The 20,047-nt window shown below is 33.8% G+C and overlaps 2 protein-coding genes across 8 annotated transcripts in view; one reads left to right on the top strand and one right to left on the bottom strand.

Moving 5' to 3' along the window:
• LOC126817601 (focadhesin) overlaps nt 1-20,047 on the bottom strand; it is a 310,529-nt gene that overhangs the window by 225,937 nt on the left and 64,545 nt on the right. The window contains exon 1 of one of the 5 annotated variants that reach the window (XM_050544679.2): nt 78-95. The exons of the other annotated variants lie outside the window; for them this stretch is intronic. The gene's annotated coding sequence lies outside the window, so the exon portion shown is untranslated. Of the gene's footprint in view, nt 1-77; nt 96-20,047 lie in introns of those variants that run through there. 5 annotated transcript variants of the gene reach the window in all.
• Nucleotides 1-20,047, top strand: part of LOC126817607 (FMRFamide receptor) — a 130,802-nt gene that overhangs the window by 81,402 nt on the left and 29,353 nt on the right. For 2 of the 3 annotated variants that reach the window (XM_050544693.2, XM_050544695.2), the window contains exon 2: nt 7,608-9,549. In XM_050544693.2, the coding sequence (XP_050400650.1) occupies nt 7,749-9,095 (1,347 nt within the window). In that variant the 5' untranslated portion in view covers nt 7,608-7,748 and the 3' untranslated portion in view covers nt 9,096-9,549. Of the gene's footprint in view, nt 1-7,607; nt 9,550-20,047 lie in introns of those variants that run through there. The other variant, XM_050544696.2, reaches the window with a different exon arrangement.

Genomic DNA, 20,047 nt, shown 5'->3' with positions numbered 1-20,047 from the left:
AATTCTAAAAAAAAACCAAACATTTTTTTCAGCTGTTCTTTAGTCCAAAAGTGTTTATCTTGTCTTTTTTTACTTACCCAAATTTCTTGGTTAAAATTTCCCGGAAGCAATAAACTACCGGTATTGAGATCAGAGGATCATTTATCTCTCACCAAGACATAGAGAATGAAAAGAAAGATGTATAAGATATTAAAACTGTGAGAAACAGACACCCTCACCTGTTAGTTATAGAATCAGGTTAACTTTCAATTGGTAAGATAGCCTGGTAACATAAAAAAACAACACCCGACTGTCAAATATACCATAAAATTATTGAACATTATTCAAGGTAGACAGGAAGTAGTGGATCTTGTTGATGTTATGTTATTTAATGCCATCTGTGAAACTACTTCTTACTAATAAAAAAACTTCTTTATTCTATCAGATTACAGGTAGTGTTCTTTGATGTCTAAACTGAACTACCAGTATATATATATATATATAACACATTTATTTCACACCCCTAACATAACAATGTTTCTTGAAAAATCATTAAAACTGATACAAATTATCATATCATAGACACTTGGGAACCTGTAAAATTGAGACAGTTGAAAAATATTTGTGCTTGAATTTATCTATGACTATAGATCAAAAATAGTATCTATGCCTGTAAAAGCTCTGCTTACTGCCAGCAAATGTTTCATTATTGCCTGCAAAAAAGTCTTCTTGAAACACTTGGTTAAGAAAGACCCTCCACCCACTATTTCATTTTACAATTAAAAAAAAGTAGTTACCAAAATATACAATTTGTAGATAATAATGTGTTCACCAATTCCTACTGACCCTGTTTACTGTTTAATTCTTTGTGAAAATCTGTAAACGACACTTAGATCTTTCTTCCATTTCTTATTATTGGAAATGAAACCCCATTTAAACAAGGAAAAAGACATTAAAGTTTTTGACATCTGGATATTGATTGCCAAAAAAGAGATTGTTCGCAGTCAAATCTTAGATATTCAAGTCTGTTTGGAGGTTACAATTATACATGTATAAAACCGCAGATAACTGTGACAACACTTTCACATTACAGCTTGGACTGGGCTAATCTACCAACCATTTTATAGAACGTTATAAAATCAGGCAATCATTTTCCTATTGCAATCTATTTAATCTTGAACAAAGGAGGAAATGTAGGAGATAGCCGTATTTGTTTAGTGAATTTTAAGTGCATGTCTTAAAAATCATCAAGTTGTTAATCATGTTCATTGACGATTCTTATTCTGTGTTCCAGAAGGAAATCAAGAGATTCAACAAATTGATCTTATCAAATAAGTGTCTAGCATAATCTTGCATTCCACATTGTACAGAAATAAGGGTATTCTGGATGAGCTATAATGGAGGCACTAAAAGGTGATCCAGGACATAATGGTCTATTATGACCCTTTAAAAATTCTTCTGAAACTTCTGGAAATTGACCATATCATTAGTATCTCTACCAGTTTAATCATCATCACTTCTGAAGAACTGATTGTATAAACATATAATTTAAGTTTCATCAACATTAGATAAAAATTGTGACCTTCAGAGTGTCCACAAGCTAAAAACAAGTTTGTTTCATACAATCAGGGGCCATAATCCATGAAGTTACAGCCCGATACATGGAGGCAAACCACCATTAAATTTCAATCACGGTACCCACAAATTGTAGTTCTTTTATTTGTAGCAATTCTCTCTCTGTCTCTCTTCTCCCCTTTTGCATGCCCATTTTTGTTGTTTTTTTGGTCTTGAATGGACGAAGAGGGTTTGAATTAACATTTTCTTCCAGGTTTTGGTAAATATTCATGATTTTGAGGTGGAAGGATAACGGGGTTATCAGGTTGGCTACGGTGATATGTACGGCAACCAGTTACATGTTTTTAGTATGCTTCTTCAAGTTTGTGTATCTCAAAATGTTGGTGGTCAACCTCATACAAATTTTAGTGCAAGGACATGACTATTTGTTCCTCTGTCTGTAGTGAAAAGCATTCAGCCCAACAAAAATTTGGGGAAAAGTTGGAGGTGGGCAAAGAGGCAAGAATTAACATTGAAGTCAATGGGGAAATTAATGGTGGTCTGCCTCCACATGCCAATATCAAAATGAACCAAAAACTTTGGGATGTAAACCTATATTTCAAGTTTTGTCAAAATGACTAAGAATTGTGAACTCTAGAAGTGATGGTCCGATATGAGCTAATATCAAAAGGAACTGAGACCTTTGGGTTATAAACATACATTTTAAGTTTCATCAAGCTAAAAACATGGTTTTTCATACAATCAGAGACCATAATCTAACACCATACGACTTTCGGGGAATGTAGCTCAACGACATGCGTCCTCTAAGTATCAGGGAATGTAGCTCGTCGATGTGTGTTCTTTAAGTACAATCAGGGGCCATAATCTAACACCATACGACTTTCGGGGAATGTAGCTCAACGACATGTGCCCTCTAAGTATCAGGGAATGTAGCTCGTCAATGTGTGTTCTTTAAGTATCAGAAATGAATATAGATGCTTTGAATGGATCTTCAGCACCTTATTTCAGGAGCAAATAACAGCAACAATTAAACAACTTATAATTTCCTATAAATCGGACCTCTAACTAGTATATAGGTTCCCTAAGCTGGTCTCTTCAACTAATGATTCATCTTATATACATATGTCTTTTTACATAATCTAGTTTGACATAAACATATAATTATTGAAGGATTAAGTCTTCTTAAACATACATTATGCAAGAGCTAAATCTGCCAATTGCAGGTCTTTCTTTAGGCCTGAAGTGTTATCTGAATTATTAATTAGACATTAATTAACTTATCCAGACCATAATCAAGTCTTGATGGCATCGCTAGCCTGCGATATTTACTGGATTAGAACCTGGTCTGCTGCTTCTCATTAAATCAAAAAATCGATAATCGAGACTATGTTTTTTATCGTACCGACTTTAGTAATGACGATCGAGGCTAGGTCCAAAATTCTATCGCTAAATTCTCGGTTCAGGGTGGATCAATTTGACTGAAATTTTCAGCAAATTCCCTTTACATTATCTAGTTTTTTTAACTATTATAGTCAGAACTCAGAACTACCAGCTCTTTATCTAATCTCTCATGATGAATATAAAACAATAGTTCAAGAAAGTTAACAGATCAATCACTTTAGTTGCCAGCCCGTCATAATTTAAATTGACTGACAGATTAATTTCTGTCTGTCTATAATGACTAACTAAGCATTAATGAATGTTAAAATATAGATTTGAAATTAAAAACAGAATTAAAGATAGGTTGCCAGGCAACGAAACATACGCCGACAGCAGCTAAGTCGTCCGAGGAGTCAACAAGAGTTGTCGCATATTTTTTCTATTGTCAGTAATGAAACATTTATAATACACTAAAATCTGATTAAGAGTAACAACTCATTAAGTAATTATCATAAAATCATTAAAATTTGTTTGGATTTTAGTTCTGCCCCATGCTAATGTTTAATATACAAAACATTTAATATCATGGATTTATCTGTTCAAGTTATCAAAATTCATTGAAAATCAATATACTTGTTCGTCTCAAGATCCTTAAACTCTGTTTATCAATCTAAAGTCAATCGGATATCAACTTTTGCCTCTATAGTGTCCACAAGATATTTCAAAGTGATCAAGGGCCATAACTATGGCAGTAATTATCGGATATCGTTGAAAATCAATAGACTTCTTCATCTTATGACCTTAAACACTGTGTATAAACACCTTAAACACGGATATTAACTTTAGCCTCTAGAGCGTCGCCACACAATTTTTCAAAGTGATCAAGGGCCATAACTCTGGAAGTAATTATTGGAAATCGCTGAAAATCAATAGGCTTCTCCATCTCACTAATGTAAACAAAATATATCAATTTCAAAACAATCAGAGGATAAATGTAGTCTGTAGAGTGTTCACAAGAAATTGTGGACGGACGGGCGGACGGGGTCGACGGCAATATACGACCACATTTCCAATGTGGGCGTATAACAAAAAATAATAAAATAACATATGACCTAAACATTGGTCATAAATCCATGAAGTTACGGTCGAATACGTACAATATCTAAGGGATAAGATTAGTCAAAATGAGATAAAATTTGTGACCTGCTTACGTTGCCTTTTCCATCCTGGCAGTTGCACCTTAACCGATTGCACAGTGCAAGGGCGACATAAGCCCCCCCCCCCCTTTAATTTTCATTCCAGAAGAACACATTTAGAGACATATTTATCACTACAGCAAAATATTAGTTTCAAAGATTTCAAAATAAATTTCTCCTCTTTGTTTTTTTTTTGCTGGATTCAATAACATATTCGACAACTTATGCAATCTGATCCTTGATCTTAGTTCAATTAATCAAAAATTGTCAACAATGTTTCTAAGAATAAATATCAACCAATACAAGTTTTTCTGTAGTCTCAAGTGTCATAAAAATGTTCCAATGTGCTACCTAATTAACCGTAGGACACTTCCAGTATGAGTTACTAATCCTTGACTTTTACCAGTATTTTCCCTTTCATCACTTGATGGAAACCTTTAAGCCACACTGAATTATGAAATAAAATAGAATAGAAAACATTAAAGATCAAAATATTAGAATAAAGACTTTGATTTCCCAGCTTTTGGGGGGGTATAAATAATACATTTATAACATAAGCTGATTATAACCTATGTACAAGTAAAGCAAAACTTACTGAACTATAAGGGATTAAGGAAGATACCAGAAACGTCTTGCAGCATGGCACCAACCAGAAAAGTTTATAAAAAAAAGTCTATATGTTTTATAACTAAAAACTGAATAACAATAGATATTCAAGTACACATTGTAAAACTTCTATTTAGCTTTGTTCTTCTTGGTTGAAAGGCTGGGAAGTAATAAAAGATTTAGTTTTTCCTGTCAAGTAGGATGCTTATTCAATCTATTGCTTTCTGAACTGATTAAACATTTGGATGATCAAAGCTTTTAAACATATTATCAAAGGGAAGATTAAGTCAATAGGTTCAACTCTCATCGATCATTTGCTCTAAATGCTCTACACTATAAGTATGAAGCTCTTATAGATACAATATATTTATTCTTTATTTAAAGCATCTTGATAAGGGTTTTATTATGTAGTCATGATAAGAATTAGGCAGAGGAAAATGTAAATAAAAACATCTTAGATACACTGTTGGATGTATAAAAAATTGTAATTCAAGTGTTCATTCAAGTCTATCTATTTCTATAATCTAACAATAGATATATAACAGTGACAAAAATGAAATGAAATTGTATAGGGTTTAATGTCCTACTGTTCAGCACTAACTTTCTAGATGTCAATACACAAAATTAATGATTGCTTTAAAGCCATCACTGGTGGAACCAGAACAACCAATTGTCAATTGAAAACGGTAGAGACATAATTTACAGTTAATTTTGACACATAAAAATAACCAAACTTGACCAGTATACTGCAAACATCGCCATTTTTAAGCCTAGGGATACCATATTGAAAGATCTGGTAGTATTGATATAAGTAAGGTTAACACTTAAATGGGGCAATTTAATTTTTTTATAAAAGTTGAATCAAGCTGCTGACAACTATATAGATTCCAGTTACTGACGTGTCATCAATTATCTATCTATTCTATCTGGAACAGATCATTTAACCATTTATATAAAGTTAAAGATACATTATTCATGAGCTAAATTTTCCTACTGCACGTCTTTCTTTAGGCCTTAAATGTTACATAAATTATCAATTAGACATTTATTAACATGACAATCAACTCTCGATGCCATCGGATTTTTACTAGGTTAGAACAGTTTGGCCATTTAATGATTTAATTCAAAATCGAAATCAAGCCTAAGTCTTGAGTATACCAGTACCTTTGGTTACGACAATAAACAATCAATGCACACATCTTGTCAAAACTACAAACAGTGATAACTTGGCTCAAAATATAGTAATTTGAATGAAATTTTCAATATATTCATTTTGCATTATCTATTTTTGAACTATTATAGCAAGAATGGCCAGCTCTTTATCTAAATCTTACATAATGTATCTTAATTACAGCAACTACTGATTCCAATTATAGTGTTAACCACACGTAAATATATATCAACCTTGGTTATTAATTATTGACAATAATAATGATAGAACTATGTTTAAGAAAAACAAACAAAGCATCCTAGTACACATTCATTAACTACATGACATATAACTCCAGCTGGTATTGAGTGTTACCATTCCCATGAGACACCTATTTCCATTGCAAAGAGTTACTTGGCATTAAGAAGTCATATCTTCAATACCATCTAAAGGCTACCAGACTATATTAACTAAATGACTTTGCTATTCTCAAAAACAACTTGATCTCTAAAAATCAAAGCGTACATCAAGTTTAAATCTTAGAAATGTGTCAGTTAACTGTTAAAATCTGTAACAAATGAATTGCACATGGTTTAAAGGTCTGGAAAATTTACCAGGGTTTAATTTATATCAGGGGCGTGCTGGCAGGGAGTTTAGGAGGACAGTGTCCTCCCAGGCCCCCATTAAACAATAAGTCCACCCGTATAAGCGGGCCCCCCTGAGAGCTCTAATTTTCACGCGGAATCCCCTCAAAAAATTGAGAGTGCGCACGGGAAAAATCATACATACACAACGATTAATAAAATATATTATGCTGACGTGCAAATGTCTGTCATCTTAAGGTGAAATGGTCTTTGATACATGTATTCATGCCTCGATATGTATAAGATGCAATTTATTATTTGGATAGAAATACATTGTATTAGCATTATATTAAACAGACCTGTCATGAGTGTCTTGTGTAGTACAGTAGTATGTCTTATAGTCAAAATAGCAGCATAAATTTGGAAAATATGATACCTAGATTTCTCCCAGAAGTGCTTGCAAAACGCGTTTCCCGTTGTCAAATTTCAAAAATTTTCTGGGGGGAGAACCCACCCAGACCCCCCTACCAGTGGCCCGCCTTCGCTGCGCGGGTCGCCTTCGGCAACCTACGGGGCCCTTCGGGGCCAGCACGCCCCTGATTTATATGTGTCATCAGGTAAAGATCAAAACTAAAATCACTGTTCTTTCTGGAGTAGGCCAGATGGTAAATAAAGACTGCAATAACTTGTATAAATAATTAACCCAACTTGTCCTAACATTTCAGGTAAACATCTGCCTAGTTTTAGTAATGAGTCTCACCCATGTAATGAGTCGAACGACCCCTAGTCACTTTCTAGTGTTAGGACCATGATTACTCATTTAAACCAACATTATCATTAGCAGTTAATTTTGGAAATATGTACAGTTTCAGTCATTGGGTCAACTTGATTCTGACATGAAGGATGGTGGCTTATACCTATATTTAATTCAGAACATGCCAATTTAAAATGTATTTCCAAATATATATGGCTATGTGACAGAATAAAATTGTTGAGTAAAGTAAGTCCCATCATATCAAATCATTGTTCTTATTTTATTATGGCAACATAACTTGGAACATTATATAACATTCTTATAAATTATGTATGGTACTTTGTTTACCTGTACTTATGATTGTATTTTTTTGTATATTTCAGATTAAAACAGCAACATCAACAAGGATTGGCTTACTATGAGGATTATTCTATATTTTCTATAAATGGCATATCAGTGATCAAATCTTACAACCATTCTTCTTTTTGGAATTTATACTTTACTGTTTAACAACTGACCATCCAATGGCTAAAATGGCGAAATACATCAATTATAGTGTCAATATAACAGATACAGTAGAAAGCAGTCTGTTGGTTACTAAACTCCCACCAATTCCCAACATGTGTCACTTTGAAATACCACAAGAGAACTGGGAAAAGGAGGTGGAATTTTATTTGAATGGTATCTTTACTACAATCGTTATTACCCTCGGCCTTATTGGAAACCTACTCACTGTTATAGTACTAACAAGAAGGACAATGCACACATCGACTAACTTCTTCCTTACTGCCTTGGCTATTTGGGACTCCATAGTTCTTTTGTCCACTTTTGTTTTGATCTGCCTGGGAACACTGTCAACTTACTTTAAGTCTGCAGCATTTCCCTACATTGTGATAATAGTTTACCCAATTGCTTTAGCCGCTCAAACTTCCACAATATGGTTGACTGTATCTTTCACAGTGGAACGTTACATTGCTGTTTGTCATCCTTTAAAAGCTGCCAGTATGTGTACTATTGCTCGTGCTCGTTTGGTCATCATTGGTATATCAGCCATCAGTTTAATTTACAACATACCTCGTTGGTTTGATTATCAGATCATAGATTATAAATACGGACCAACCAATGAGACATGTGTGATCGTCGATCAAACAGAATTTGGAAAAAGCCCACTTTACCACAAGATATATTTTGGCTGGTTGTACTTTTTGGTGATGTGTGTCATACCACTGTGTTCACTGGCTGTGTTGAACACTCTTCTCATTATAGCTGTTAAACATTCTCAACAACAGAGGATAGATATGAATGTAAGACAGTCACGTGAGAACAATGTCACCATTATGTTGGTCTCAGTTGTAATCGTTTTTATGATGTGTCAAGTGCCAGCTCTCATCTACAACATGGCTTATGCCATTGACATAGAAGCTACCAGAAGTATGTTTGGATGGAAAATCCTTTCTTCTATTCGGAACTTTCTTGTAACTTTTAACAGTGCCATTAACTTCATGTTGTATTGTGCCCTTGGACAAAAATTCCGTCGAACCTTTGTGCGAACATTTTGCTCCTGCATCTCATATCGTGAAAAAAATAATCTCCATTCGTTCACACATAACTATCAAATGGATACCATCAAAGTAAACGGAAAAGACTCATCAAAATATATGAAAATGTTATGTAAAAAGGGCAAACATGTCAAAGAAGTAACTGAAATGGATTCAGGTGTAGTTACCCATCTGACAGTTGTATCAAGGTATTCTCCTCGTACTTCTGTTGATTCTGAATTATCTACTAACATCCCCCCTGACAGTATTGAAATTCCCTATTCACGTAGTGAGCGCATACATTTAACTTGCAGGGACCAAGTGTATGATTAATTGGTTGGTTTTTAAACAAAAAAAAAAATACTTTTTTCTATGGGCCCAAAAACTTTGCTTAATAAGTATCTTTCTGAAATCCTGTTTGTATAACATATATTTATTTTTGTTGTAATATATATTATATATTTTGTTGGGTATTATGAATCTAATGTTGAGTAAACTTGTATTGCTAAGACAGTAGTCCAGTTGAAGTTTGCTTTAATTTTACAGTATTGCTCAAGATTGTTCTAGATCACGCTGAACTTTCATTACCAGGATTGCAAACAAATATTTTTCCATATCAGTTGGTTACCATCCACAACAAGGGGACTTACGTTTAAATTTGCACTGTGAAAGTTATGTCCACATTTCAGAGACTTGCTGAAATGGTTTCATCTGATTTGTGATAATAGCTATGGAGTTTGATACAATTTAGCTTTCATTTGAATACAGTAGTCGGAAGACTAAAAGCCCCAACCTTCCAGATTAAAAGGCAAAAATAGACTATTAGACAATAAACTATAAGAAGTAGTCTTACCAAAAAGAACATTGGTCAAAAAATTATTAAATTTTGATTAATTCTTCTGAAGTTATTTTCTACTGGCCAGCTATATTGGCCAGTTATACAAATAAGGCATCAGAAATAATCTCCAAAAATCCAATATGGCGGCTAAAATCAACCATTTTCTGACATAGATAACCAATACAACACAATAATATGTTTGTAATATGTTTAATATGTTTGTAATGGTATTACCGCCACATTGTATGTTTCTGTTCTATTTCTGACCATTTATTCTTAATCAGCACCCTCGAAAACCTGTAAGAAGACATATTACAAGCATATTATTGTGTTGTATTTGTTATCTTTGTCAGAAAATGATCGATTTTAGCTGACATATTGGATTTCCGCCATGTTGGATCATTTCTGAGGCCATATTTGGACTCAGTACCATAAAAAAAACCTTCATAAATTTGTATGATAAGCCACTATTGGATGTTATTAATGCTCAAAATTGAAAAGAATCTGCAAATACGGTTAATTTAGGGGGGTACATTTTCAGAGGACATGTACAGGTGGGTTAATTGACTAGGGGAACAAAATTTCAATCTGTTCATTTGTTTGTACTACATTCTCCATATTTTGAACAGGGATTTACTCAAAACTGTCATTATCAAGTACTTCCCCTCCCCCCTTTATAAATGACATTTTGATGGCTGTTCTGGTTTTAAAAATCACTTTTATTTCATCAGACTTTTTGGCTCTGGGGAGTTTATTTTCATTATCAAACTATAAACTATGTAATAAATTAGCTCCATAGGGGAGAGGACATAAAACATGCTGTTGCCATGCAATATACTGCCACATATTGAAAGAGAAAGACAGAGAACATGTCAAAAAAAAAAGCGATAATTTTCGTACAATCAGGGGCCACAATCCAGGTTGTTGTGGTCCAACAAGCGACAATATCAAAAGGAACCAAATTCCGGTCCAATAAGCGTGAATATCGAAAGAGACTGATATACTTTGGATATAAACATATAATTTAAGTTTCATCAAAATGGGATAAAAATTTTGACCACTACAGGGTCAACAACATGCATGCTATTTCGCCCGTATATGCCGGACATGTCCTACACTATTTTCCAAACGTCCAACCAGGAATATGCCCAATCGGACATCAAGATATGGTGAATAATATTCAAATTTCCAAAATTATTTGACTGGGTGTATAACTATTACTCATCCCGATTATCATTGATAATAGGCTGGATTGATTAGGTAATTAAGTGATCAACGTATTTATCGTGTTATACCGTCTATACACCTACCTTGATTAACTACTTAATCTGTCTTGATTGGCTGACTTAATCCTTTGTCGAACAATTCATCAATCCAAACCTGAACAGAAGTCATTGCTTTTTCTTTGTCGGAGTATGTATCAAGCCAATAAGAGTGATTATACACTTATCTACGTGATTAACTCAGATATTTTAATCTCCTTGGTGTCAGCCAACAACATGTAGAAACTAGTCATATATGCCACATATCCTAATAATATATAACACCCCAAATCAATATATACCTTCGGTGGAAGCGGACATTGAAAAAAGCTATTCCACATACACACATATCCCATCAATACGAGACAATGCAGGCTCTGTTTCTAATTGCAAATAGTTATAATACAATAACTGAAAACTACAGTAGAAATCTCACCAGACGCATGAAATTATGAGAGATGAAAACGTGACAATTATCATTTGAGTAATGTCGGAGAAAAGATTTTTTATTTTATTGGCATATTCTTGGGTTTATGATAATATTTTGAATGGGGTTTGTTTTTAAAAAAAGAAATAAAAAAGCTAAGAAATGTCGACAGATATTTCGATTGGAATAGTGTAAGTAGTTAATTGTTTGAGGCGATAGCGCAGATGATGTCACTCGCTCGGTATCGTGGAGCGAAGGTTACTGCCATAAAATTTTCGGGATGTCATATTTCTTTTTTACCTTCCTCCGTATGTAAGTTGAAACGAAGTATAAGACAAATGCTTGACTTCTGCTGAACAAAGTATCAACTTATACCCCCAAAAATACGGTAATTTTGGAGGAATATTACTGGCGTGAATTTGAAAAAAAAGTATGGGTTGGCAGTAGTCGGCTCACTTTTATTCCATCGTATTACGACAACACGTAATTTTGTAGGAATATTGCTGCCTTAAATTGACTACAGGAATACAGGAATTAATTATGACAAATAACGATGTGCACCTATTTTTCATTACGTACAAATTTGAATATTTAGTTGACACCATTTTTAATTGTGGTTTGAAACCGCCTACTTAAATAATAAGAGTTATGCCCCTTTATTTTCTGTAAACATGTCCAACAAGAAAATTTTTGAAATAGCAACACTAGTCCACAACCTTGGTATTACATACCTTTACACTATTTGCGTCAATAGGGTTTGACGATGATACATCATAAGTTTTTAAATTCGGCTAAAAAATGTGACTTCTAGAGGGGCCACAAGTTAAAAACTTGATTTTCATACAATCAGGTATAATATTACAAGAAGTTGCGGTCCAATATGCACGAATATCGACAGGAACCGAGATCGTTATAAACATACATTTCAAGTTTCATCAAAATCGGAGAAAAATTTTGACCTCTAGAGTGTCCACAAGCTAAAAACGTGCTTTTCCTTACAATAAGGGGCCATAATTCTTGAAGTTACGATACAGTACATGCTAATTTTGAAAAGAACCGTGATCTTTGGGCGATAAACCTATATTTCAAGTTTCATCAAAATCTGATTAAAACTGAGACCTCTTGAGTGTCCCCAAACAAATGTGAACAGAGGAACAGACACATGAATGTACGGACACACAGAATGACAGGGGCGATGACAATATACATCCACATGAAAATATGATTGATTTCACCAGTGACCTTTCATCATTAAATTGCATCATTTTCTGTGCTAATGAAACATATCAAGAAATACCTGTTAAATTTAAACAATTTATTTGAAAACAAATTTGTCTGAAACACAAAAGATAGCTTTATCTCTAATAGAACTATTTTCCTGACACATAATTTATCTCTGGAAAAGAAAGTCCTAAATTGTTGAAAATCAATAGGGTCCATCCGCTCACAGCTCTAATGTTTGACACCAAATTTAATGGAAGTCCACTAAAATCTGTAATCTTTTATCATGTTAATAACATATAATGTAATAATAATGTTTGTGCTAAGCCCGTTGTGTATATCAGGTTGTGCTTCTAGTCTATTCCCGCCATTAACAACACGTTGTAGCTTCCAGTGTGCACAAAAATTTTATCTAAGCCTTTGCGTTGATAGTATGAAATGTCATCCATTAAATAACGACTGAAGCATGGGTTCCAAAACTAATTAAAACATAATTAGATTGCATTAAAGATATGTGTTTATTAGAACTATCAAGCGATTACCCAAAGAACTTCATGCTTCTGAGGATCGTTGGGCTGAATCGAAACCCATCTATCCGACTAGACACATGACATTTCACACCAATCATCTTGTGTTTGTTATTTGTTTGAGGAAAAGGAGTACAAACAAGGTTTTCTGAAAACATAAGATAAAAACTGTTGCCTCCACAGATGAACAGTGGCGACAACATATTATGCCCATATCAATCTGATTAAAACACAGATCCTATTTAGTTCAAAATTTCGTTTTACTTGTCTTCACTACACTACTAGGATCTGGAATGGTTGTTAAATAAACTGTATTCTGCTGGATCTGAGGGATTAGTCAATCACGTGGTCTTTTGAATCCAGTTCTTGTCGTCTAGCATTCGGAACTGTAAATAGACATTCGCAGTGATAGCAAACAAAACAAATCAAAGCAAAAATTCTACTTCCGAATACCCACTTGAAACACAGATGATGATTGGTTAATCAATCCAACTGACATGACATCCTACAACAACTGGTCAGATCTTCATGTTGTGGAGGCCTTTGAAAGTTTAAATAACGAAACGAAATGTAGGTGTACAAAAATACAGTTTGTGCAAAAATTATTTCACTTTCGGTATAAATCATGTTGGTAAAATTGTCATATGCGTTAGTCAACAAATGATCTAAATCTTAATAAAAATCAAATAATAATAACCAGTTTTACTGGTAACAACATTGTTGTAAAATGGTATTAAAGATGCCTTTCCTTGTACAAACTGTGATTTGATGAAATATATGGACTAAAAATATATTCAAACTAATTTATCTATCAAAAGTTTGCTTCAAATCCCTCACAAAACAGTGAATCAGCCTTGTTTATCATGAGACTTGATTGAAGGAGAAACCATTTTCAGCTTGTATTTATCGTTAGTCACTGTCCATTTACCATAAACATTGAATCCTAATAAATTCTGGGATTATCCTCGGCCAACTTCTTTTTCTGCCTTTTAATTGCCAAGTCTACTTGACGTTTAATTCTCTCCATATTCTCCCAACCATTCGCCATAACATCAACACATAAGAAGCATTCCTTATTTCTTTTAGGGATACCCTCATATGAATAATTTTTCAGGGAATCCAGTATTTTTCTTTTAGATTGTGTGTCTCTATGTTCCATATCAACAAAAATTTTACTTTATTGGAAATAACTTGCCGATAAATATGTTTGCGGGAATATATCTTTAAGTAGATATTTTTATACAAAAAAAATGGCATCCATATAAATATCAGATAGATATGTATAGAAAGCATGGCACCCTACTTACATACATACATACCGTACCAGTATTGACAGCCTAATATGGTGGGCCTACCATTTTTAAATCTATCTTGATTAACAATTATTATAACCAATCAATAGGTAATGACAACGCCTTTCTTTGTAAAATATTTGTAAGAGATCTTTGCATATTGTCTCCACATATTATTTCCAATTTATGCACAATGACAACCATATTCATGATTATACACATTTCTCAATAAGATTTATATAGTTTTAAAGGAATCCTTAATCTTATACGTCAATATAAGTAGCAAACACATGCCATATCTTCCTGCATTGAATCTACTATTATACAGTATTAGCAATAACCTGTTGAAATTAGTCAGAAAAAGTTAGATTTTATGTTCCTTTATCTTGGACAATGATTATATTCTGCACAGCTCATATAGTTATGATACATACAGTCTAGTACTGGTAGGTGAAGAGTCTACAAACTTTTACATAGGGGTAACTGTGACAACAGATTAGAAAAGTACATTTGGCATGCACAATTTTGATGAACAAGTTGGCATGTGATGTACAAAAAGTGTTTAATAATTGCTATTCTTTTCACCTTTTTTTGCCTGTAAACAAGTTAATTATAATCTGATTTTCAATTTTTTATCACCATGTAATACCTAATCAATGTAATTGATTATGTACCCCCAAAAAATCTTCAGTCTCAACATGAGTCTGGTGGTACCCAACTACAGACTTAAGACATTCGGTCATAGATGCTTCTCATACACTGTACCAAATCTATGGAATTCATTACCATTGACCTTAAAGAATTTACAATTGGTTAGCTGTTTTAAGAAGCAATTAAAGACTCATCTTTTTTCGACTGCTTATTAGTTGCCAACATTAGCTGTGTTTTTATCTTGTGATACACGGAAAGCTAAATGCACCTTGAGCATTAACTCACTATTATCATTATTAATGCCACTCTTGACTGGGTGAAACCAATTTCACATTTTCACTGTCACCGGAAATGACGTCATTTGTGCAAAAAACTGTATTTTTATTCAACTGAGTCGTATTTGTAATTTGTTTATGTTTAAGATATTTGCTTCCAATCAACGAATAGAATGAAACCATGCGATCATATAGATATCAGTTGTGGAGAAATAGGCAATTTTCTACAGGTCACTTTTCAAGGTTTTTTGTGCATATAAATGTCAATTATTATTCGGTTTTCATACAATGTTCACCATATGATGCTTTATGCCATGTCCATAAAACCAATTTAAGATTTTAATTACAATTTTATTCAAATAAAATTATGATATTTGATTCCAATGGACAAATAGTATGAATCAATACGATCATATAGATATGAAAAGAGTGTTTCTAACATCTTCCTTTGCCAAGAAATAACCTATTTTGTCAGGATCATTTTTTAAGATTTTTTTTGCATTCAAATAAGGTTTTATAAAGGGTTAATTCTATTTAAATTTTAACCAATTTTCTGTCACTCAAAGGACAAGCGAAGTCGTAATTTCTATAATTCAATTTAAATATTTTGTTGATGACGAAAGTGGTGTCATCATCGTTCTGTACATGGAACTGATATTGCTGAATTTATTGGCTGATTCTGTGTCGATTTTATTACACGTGTGGAATGCTCATGTGAAAATCTGTTTAACATTTCCATTGGCAAGAGAAGTCACATCCGTTCAAGGGTAACATGGCACCATGAAACTCGTTCTAGTTGTTTTCCTTTTGGTCTTTTTTTACATAGATAGATTACCAGGCAACGAAACATACGCCCACTGCAGCTAAATCATCCGGGCAGTCAACCAAAGATGTCACAAATTTGTACTTTTGTCGTAATGAAACATTTATAATACACTAAAATTAATAATTATCAGAAAATCATTTGAATTTGTTTGGCCCATGCTAACGTTTAGTATACAAAACATTTAATATTATGGATTAAGCTGTACAAGTTAACAAAGATAAGTTGCCAGGCAACAAAACATACGGCCACAGCAGCTAATTTGTCCGGGCAGTCAACAAGAGTTGTCGCATGTTTTTACTTTTTTCGGTAATGAAACATTTATAATACATTAAAATCTGATTAAGAGTAACAACTCATTAAATAATTATCAGAAAAACATTAGAATTTGTTTGGTTTTTATAACCAAACTTTTAACATGGATTTAGCTGTTCAAGTCATAAAAATTCATTGAAAATCAATATATTTGTTCGTCTCAAGACCTTAAACTCTGTGTATCAATCTCAGAGTCAATCGGATGATAACTTTAGCCTCTAGAGCGTCACAAGATTTTTCAAAGTGATCAAGGGACATAACTTTGGCAGTAATTATCGGAAATCGTTGACAATCAATATGATTTTTCGTCTCATGACCTCAAACACTGTGGATAAATTTAAAGTCAACCGGATATTAACTTTAGCCTCTAGAGCGGCCACAAGCAATTGTGGACGCCGGACGGAAGGACCGACAGACAGGGCAACAACAATATATGACCACATTTCAATGTTGGCGTATAAAAAATCAATAAACAATTTTATAATTTTGAGGCTGATAGTTTGTCCAGATACGTTCCCAGATAATTTGTTTTTTATTTCCTTTGTTGACAACCATTTAAACTATAAATCTGAGATGCCCCAAAGGCATATATGGAATATAATCTCCATCCCATCCAAGCCCTTGGACATGCTGGATAAAGAGTATTGTATGAATAACCAGCAGTTTCCAGGCAAGATACGCCCACATATTGCAAGAGATGGATAGAGAACAAGCTGAAAACAAAAGCATTATTTTGTACAATCACGGGCCATAATCCAAAAAGTTATGGTCTGAAATGCGCAAATATGGAAAGGGACTGAGATCTTTGAGATATAAAGATATAATTTAAGTTTCATTAAAATCGGATAAAAATTGTGACACACTTTTACACAATTTGCGTAGGGCAGTTCAGTTTCGATTTTAGCAAAATTCGAATTCAACCTTCATTATGGTGGAATGGTGATATATCTAAACAATTTTTTAAAATCGGATAAATATTGTGACCTCTAGAGAATTCACAAGCTAAAAATGCGACTTTTCATACAATCAGGGGCCATAAGTCAGGAAGTTACATCCGAAATGCGCGAATATCGAAAAGGAGGAGGGCTTAAAGATACTTTCCCACAAGGTATTTATCAGGTGGTTATTTCCAATAAAAGTATGGGAATTTTGGTATATATGGAAAGCAGAGACATTCAGTCTTAATAGAAAAATACTGGATTCCTTGAAAAATACCCATTGAGCGTGCACAGGACAGAAATGAGAGGGTATAACTAATTGGCAGCCTGATGATTAAGGGCTGTCGGCTAAAGTGAGGTAAAAGGTTGCATATGTAGATTGTCTGAGCTTTTGCCGCTTGACATTATAAATGTACAACAGTTTCTGAGATAAAAACCACGGAAAAAGATGTGGGCAGGGGATAATTTGATACTAATGATAAATGGACATCGTCTTTTATATACAATGAATTCTCCTTCGGCTTTGCACCAAACATTAATTCTTTTAATAGACATTTTCTAACAAATACACAATGTTTTGAAAGGGATTCGAAGCAAATTATTGGTCGATTAATTAGTTTGAATATGTTTTTAGTCCAAATATATCATCAAATCACACAGTTTGTATGCGGGGAGGTATCTTTAAGGATTTATTTTCCCCTTCCTGTGATATAGTTGGATATCAATACTAATACTCTTAAGGCACTTGGTTGAAAGGGTGACTATTGCCTACTGCACATGTACACAATTGCTTTTATTATTTTATTTTTTGTCAGCTTTGGCTGCAGGTTGTGTGGGGTCTCAACCTCCTTTTTTTTTTTTTTACTAGTCATGACTAATAACTGGCTTAATCAATCAGAATAATGCGTTTTAGAGGTATTTAACTTCAAAACAATCTATTTTTGACCTCTATGTTCCCCCTGTTTGGTATATGCAAGAGCATAAGTGATTATATATAGGTAGGGATAGACTGGTGATCTTTTAAATACCAATCCACAGGAACACCTATTCATGTGCTGGATTTATTGATAAGGTTTGATCAAAAACATCTCGGCAAAGACAACAGAGTCAGTGCGTAATAAGTAATACTGACTAACATGAAAAAAGCATGTGACAAACCTAATCACATTGAAGAAAAATTCACTATTGCTTGGGAATTTCCATTACATGATTTTCAGCTATCCATTCAGTAATTTTACGCTTCCACCTGAGGTATTACAACAAGCTGAAATTGGCCTCTAGACTACATGAAAAGCTTCTTTTGTTACATGGTGTGATCAAGTCAAATATCTCTTTGTCCCCCACCTTTTGAAGAAAGCAGGGCACTATTAAAATGAATTTGTCCGTCTGTCTGCCTGTCTGTCCTTCACACATTTTGGGACACAATATAACTTTCCTTCTAATTGAACTAGAATGTTCAAACTTGGAGTAGGTGTTTATTAGCTAAGGTCAATGCCTTGATGGAGTTCAAAGATAAGCATTTTCTGCTTGGGTAAGCAGAGATATTCAATTTGATTGGTTGATGCTTTGGGACACCATAACTTTAGTTCTAATTAAGTGACACAATAACTCTCCTTCGAATTGAGGTAGGATGTTCAAACTTGGTGTAGGCGTTGATTGGGTGAATGCCTTGATGGAGTTCAAAGATGAGCATTTTCTACTTAGGGTAAGCAATTTGAATGGTTGATGCTTTGGGACACGATGACTTTGGTTCTATCAATAACTTGACTAAGTTTGATTATGAGATCATTTTCGGCTCAGGGTAAGCAAAGCGATAAGCAATTTGATTGGTTGAGACTGTAGAGCTAGACAACTTTGATTCTAATTGAGTGATAGTGGTGAAACTTCATGTATAGTTTTATTACATCAATACCTTAACAAGGTTTGATGCTGAGCATTTTCTGCTTAGGCAAAGTACAGACTTCAATCTGATTGATCGAGACTTTGGAACACAATAACTCTCCTTCTAATTAAGGTAGAATGTTCAAAATTGGTGTAGGTGTCTATTACATGAATGCCTTGACATAGTTAGTTCATGTGCATTTTCCACTAAAGCTTAGCAGAGATGAGCAATTTGATTGGTTGAGACTTTCACACACTACCAGGTACTTCAAAACCTGAGTTTGATAGTGAACATTTTATGCTTAGACTAAGCATAGATAATCAGTTTGATTACTCGATACTTTGAAAAAGATAAATGTGCAATTAATTAATATGTCATCTGTTTTTTGGGGGGATTTAGGTAGGGTACATCAGCCTCATTGTTGGCTTGTTACTTGTATCATATAATTGCTATTTTTTGATTATTGAAATGAAGATGAGTGTAGTATAAAATCAATCTGAAAAACAAATTCCGCTATAGAGTGAAGTAAACATATTTCAGAAACAATGACTGGACATTTTCAAATTAGCAAAAAAATTGATCCACAGCTCTGATTTTCGATAGGGTACCTCCTTATAAATAGATCAACGATTTCAGGGTCTCTTGACTGACAGTCAGGTGCAACAGCTGTGCAAAAAAATGAATTCAAATTTCATATGGATTGCTGAACAAATCCTCCAAAGTTTATTCAGTCTCCACTCACTGCCACTGTTCAAAATAGTTTTAAAAGCAGCTAGATTAGTAATAAGGAGGAACCCTATCGAAATTCAGAGACACACACATATCCACAATTTA

This window comes from Patella vulgata, chromosome 4 (assembly GCF_932274485.2).
Source record: "Patella vulgata chromosome 4, xgPatVulg1.2, whole genome shotgun sequence".
Lineage (NCBI taxonomy): Eukaryota > Metazoa > Mollusca > Gastropoda > Patellidae > Patella > Patella vulgata.
This window is presented reverse-complemented; position numbering and strand designations above follow the sequence as displayed.